Source organism: Perna viridis, chromosome 8 (genome assembly GCF_037379345.1).
Source record: "Perna viridis isolate PV_CMFRI_1.1 ecotype Kerala chromosome 8, ASM3737934v1, whole genome shotgun sequence".
In the NCBI taxonomy this organism is placed as follows: Eukaryota; Metazoa; Mollusca; class Bivalvia; order Mytilida; family Mytilidae; genus Perna; species Perna viridis.
This window is the reverse complement of record NC_142452.1, coordinates 8,495,778-8,500,694: the sequence shown is the minus strand read 5'-3', so window position 1 is coordinate 8,500,694 and position 4,917 is coordinate 8,495,778. Positions and strand designations below refer to the sequence as shown.

Here is a 4,917-nt window from a genome sequence, read left to right as displayed (position 1 = left end):
AAGGAAGGACCTATAATTCTCACTCCCGCCGCAAACCTAAGCAGCCGCCCGGACCCCCGTGCTGCATCAAGACCGTCCGCGGCCATCAGTGCACGTATCCCTCCATATTGGGCGGTGATCAGTGCAAGAGACATTTGAAGCTTTTCCCCGAGGTATGCTATCGGTGTGGCGCTAAGATCGCCCGCGGTATGGTCTTGCACCGTATCCACGAGGGGACTATATACGTACCCAAATTTACCACCCTCTGGTCAGGCGTAAAAGTGAGGATTGTGGGAGAGTACGATCTCCACAAAGTCCAGAGGAGGATCGACCACGAGCCTTTCTGCTCCTCCAAATGCATGGAAAGTGCGTAGGATCCGCCATCACTTCGGGAATCCACGGTTTTTGCATCCCACTGAGGCAGGAGGCAAAAAGCATGGGAGAATGATTAATCCAACGCTATGGGGCGTTTGGCTGAACGCTAAGGGGCGATGAGACGATGGTGAAGCTATAACTAAATGACGTTTATCAAGATCACCGATCCCAAGCAGCGTGAGGCGCTTGCTAGGGACTTGCAGGAGACCAAGCGTAGCATCCAGACTAGCGATATGCAGCGTCGCCTGGATAAGATCGGACTCAGCCGCGACCTCTCAAAGATATTCAAGCCCGTGGTCGAGACGCAAAAGGAGACTGCCTCCCAGATCACCAAAAAGATCGAAGATATCCCATTTGCTCTGCCCACCCCGATGCCTGCCCTTCCCCCTCCTACCTCTACCGCTGAGGACGACGACCCACTAGCTATCGAGCAAGCATTGAGTACCAGCCTCGGTCCGCGAGCGACGCACTATCTCCAGCTCAGTATGACTCCCAAGGCCGACCATACCTATGGATTGCGAGTGGAAGACGGCTCTATCATGATCGGAAGTCTGCCCGTCACCTTCGACGGAGACGATATCTTCGTCGATGGCGAGCGCTATAAGGGTACCCCTGGCCTGTGGGAGCTTATGGTCCTGAAGCACCCCAAAGATTTCGACGTGGAAGACCTGAATACCTATGGTGATATCCTTCGAGTGTCGAGTGCCATGTATCAAGGAAACTCCGTCCTATCGAGGACCCCAAAGGCCAACAGAAGCCGCAAATGGAAGGAGATCGTATCCTACCTTTATAAGCAAGATAAGTATGGCAGCGGGGTGTCGACCGTCTTCCTCCCCACATGCTTCGACCAGCTGCTGAATCGTCTCGATCTTTGGGCCGCCGCCTACCAGGCTGGAAATAATGGGGTGCGCAACGAAATCGTGGCCATCCTCGACGCCATGAGGAAGTCCGGTCATATCAGCAGGGAGGAGTACGAGAAGCTGCATCGGGGGCTCCTCTAGATAAATTTACGATGCTTTTAGTAGTGAATCACGGTTATCATCAGAAGTATGCAGTCGGCGGACGAGGCCTTTTCGATACCATCGCCAATCTTGCCGGACGGGTGCTTACCTCCTCCACCGCCAAGACGTTGGGTAGCAAGGCATTGAGTGCCGCTTCCAATGCAGCCCTGAAAGGTGTGGAGAAAGGTGCTCGCAAGAAAAATGCTCCCCAAGCACCATCCTCCAAGGTCAAGAGGACCTCACAGCAGCAGGTCTGTCTCAATAATCTCATCTCGGTTGGGGGTATTGCCACCATTCATGACTTCGTCCAGCGCTATAGATAAATATATGATGGCCGATATGCTCACTATCACCGAAGGACTGACTTTCGACGAAAGTCTCCAGGAGTATCAGGTTCACGAATACGAACCTCAAGGTCTCACTAACCACTTCTAACGTTTCCATTACTTTACATGTTAAAAAAGTAATTTTCAAAGTCTCACTGTGAATTCCCAGGACAAATGACATCTTAAAGCTGCATACCGTTGCGAAGCTTGGAAAATAAGGCTTCCAAAATCATTATGCTAATGGTACGATCATAGTAGAACTTCTTCACAAAATTACTTGAATAAATAAAACTGAAAATCCACATTTTTACATGTCTGCTAACTGACAGCATGGAGGCACATTACTCACACACATGTAAACAATATTCAAACACTTTTGTAGTTAATTACATATATGATTTTAAAGTACACATTCTCAGCTTTATTTTGACTACTTTTAATCATAATACACACAAATAATGCACTTACAATGCATATGTCTAGGTTCAGTGTGTTTTTGGTACTACATAGAGGGGTGGCCATTTGACCCGGAAGTGGTTAGTGAGACCCAAGCCGGGGTGCAGCTGAATAATGCCGGTGCAGAGATACGCATCAATATCGAGACTCAAGATCTCTTCCTCCACCCCGCCGAAAGCTATCTCTTGATTGAAGGCCGACGGTGATCTGGTATCGCTCGCCCATAATGGTGCCATGTATCTATTTCGTAGCATCAGCTACCGACTTTCCGGGCAGCAGATCGAGCACCTCAACGATCCCGGCGTTGCCACCACCATGCTGGGTATGCTGAAGTACCCCGACGACTTCTCCAAATCCCAAGGCCTCAACCAGCTATGGTTCAAAGATTTCACTACCAATGCCGAGGCAGAAAACGTAGGATTCGCAGCACGCCACGGATATATCATCACCAAGCCAGCCAATAAGGGATCCTTTTCTTTCGCCATCCCGCTCAAGCACGTCTTTGGCTTTGCCGAGGACTACGATAAGATCGTGTACGGATTCAAGCACGAGCTCTCCCTGGTGCGCGATTCGAATGCAAATGCCATCCTTCGAGCTGCCGCCGTCAACGACGTGGCCAAGGTAATCCTGAGCAAGGTCTCCTGGTTCGTCCCCCACGTCATCCCCTCTGACGAAAAGAAGATGCGGCTCTATAAGACCATCCAGAGCAAGACCAAGATCGATTGCGGATTTCGCATGAGGCAGTGCGACTCCATCGCCGTGCCCCAAACCTCACAATTCCACTGGCGTCTGGCCGCTAAAAGCGGACGTGATAAACCGCGATGGATCATCGTCGCATTCCAGACCGATAGGGGTAATAACCAGCTGAATAATGCCGCCGTCTTCGACCACTGTCGATTGCGAAATATCCATGCGACCCTCAATGCGGAGCGATATCCCGCCGTGGATTTCAATGCCGGCTTCACCCAGTGCAGGGTCGCCAGGGTCTATAAGGAGGCCGCCGAATTCCGCAAGAAGTTCTACAGCATGGAAAGTCTGCTGAGCAGTGGTGGTATCAATCCCTCCGACTTCATCGATCTCTTTCCCCTATTCGTCATCGACGTGAGCCATCAGTCTGAGCGGCTGAAAGAGTCGACGGTGGATATCCAGATCCGAGCCAATTTCGAGCGCAACGGCCCTGCCAATACCCAAGCCTTCGCCCTGGTCATCTCCTATCGAATCCTCCAATTCGAATCCGACGGTCAGAAGATGAGCGTCGTCTTCTGAGGAGGGATAGATAAATGGACGCCACCAATACCGAACCCAAGCATTGGTTCTCCTTCATCGTCTCTGGGAACGATAGCCAGATCTTGACCCGCTTCAATCCACCCCTCCAATTGCGCGAGGAGAAATCTTACGAGATGGCCCTAGTGAATCTGGAGACCTACTACTCCATCCCCAATATTCATGCAGGTAATAATTCCTTCCGCTACTCTCCCGATGACGGGTCTAACTGGTTTTCCGTCGAGCTGAGCACCGACTCTTACGGCATTGACGATATCAACGATGAGATCCAGCGGCAACTGCGGCTGCATAGGCACAAGGCTAAGGTCCTTCTCGATGCCAATCGTGCGACGCTGAGAGCAACCCTCACCCTCGCCAGAAATTATCGAGTGGATTTCGACGTGTCCAATAGCATCAGTACGGTACTTGGATTCGAGCGCCAGACGTATACCTACGACCGAAGCACCAACGGCTACGCGGAGGGTGAGAATATCGTCGATATCATCAGCATCAATAGCATCCTGGTGAATAGTGATATCATCCACGGAAGCTACGTCAACGGCACGCAGCAGTCCACCATCTATAGCTTCTTTCCCGCTGTCGATCCGGGTATGAAGATCATCCAGACCCCTAAGAATCTCGTCTACTTACCCGTGACCCTGAGGACCATCGACAGCATGCAGACGTATCTGACCGATCAAGACGGCCGCCCCATCGATCTGCGAGGAGAGAATCTCAACATCCGCTTCCATATGCGCGAGGTATAAATAAATGGATTATCAAGAGTACGGTCTCAATTTGACGAAAGGTCAGGCGGAGAAGATCCAGCGTGCGGCAAAGAAGGATTGCCCCGTGAGCGTCCGATTGCTGCATGCAAACCTTTCCGGTGAGCATAAGATGCTCCTCACTCACCGCCAGATCCAGCGCATCACCAAGCTCTTGCAGAGTGGGAAGGGTGGTATGGTCTTGGAGATGAGTCCGAAGCAAGTGAGGCATAATATGCAGAAAGAAGGTGGATTCCTCCCCATGCTAGCAGGTCTTGCCTCTGCTGCGCTACCCATGCTGGCCAAAACCGTGCTACCTGCTTTGGGCGTGGGTGCATTGAGCGGTTTGGGTAGTGCAGCTATCCAGAAGGCTGTGGGATCCGGATTATATCTCAAGAAGGCTGGGAAAGTATGCTGCGTGCAACCTCATGGTCGTGGTCTGTATTTGAGTCCAGGCACTTTGCCGAATACATACGGTGATGGGCTATACTTGAAGAGCGGACGACAGATCTACGATGGAAGTGGACTGATCCTTGGTCCCAATAGCCCCTTCAAAAGCATCCCCATCTTGGGCATGCTCCTCTAGATATAGATAAATGGACGACATAGACTTGGGGAAGCACTCCTACCGAGAAGCTAGAATCGAGTCGATCGAGAAAGAGCTTGAATCCGAAAAGCATAAGTATGCTCGACTGTCGAGGAACTATAAACGAGTGGGAAAAGCGGTGTCTTTTGCTCTGGGTACCTGTGCAG

At 51.2% G+C, this 4,917-nt stretch overlaps 1 protein-coding gene across 1 annotated transcript; it reads left to right on the top strand.

The window, feature by feature from the left end:
- The first annotated feature begins 497 nt into the window (after window positions 1-497).
- LOC148609190 (uncharacterized) lies at window positions 498-1,355 on the top strand. Its single transcript, XM_088541255.1, has one exon. The coding sequence runs from the start codon at window positions 498-500 to the stop codon at window positions 1,353-1,355; it is 858 nt and encodes a 285-aa protein (XP_088397381.1).
- The last annotated feature ends 3,562 nt before the right edge of the window (window positions 1,356-4,917 follow it).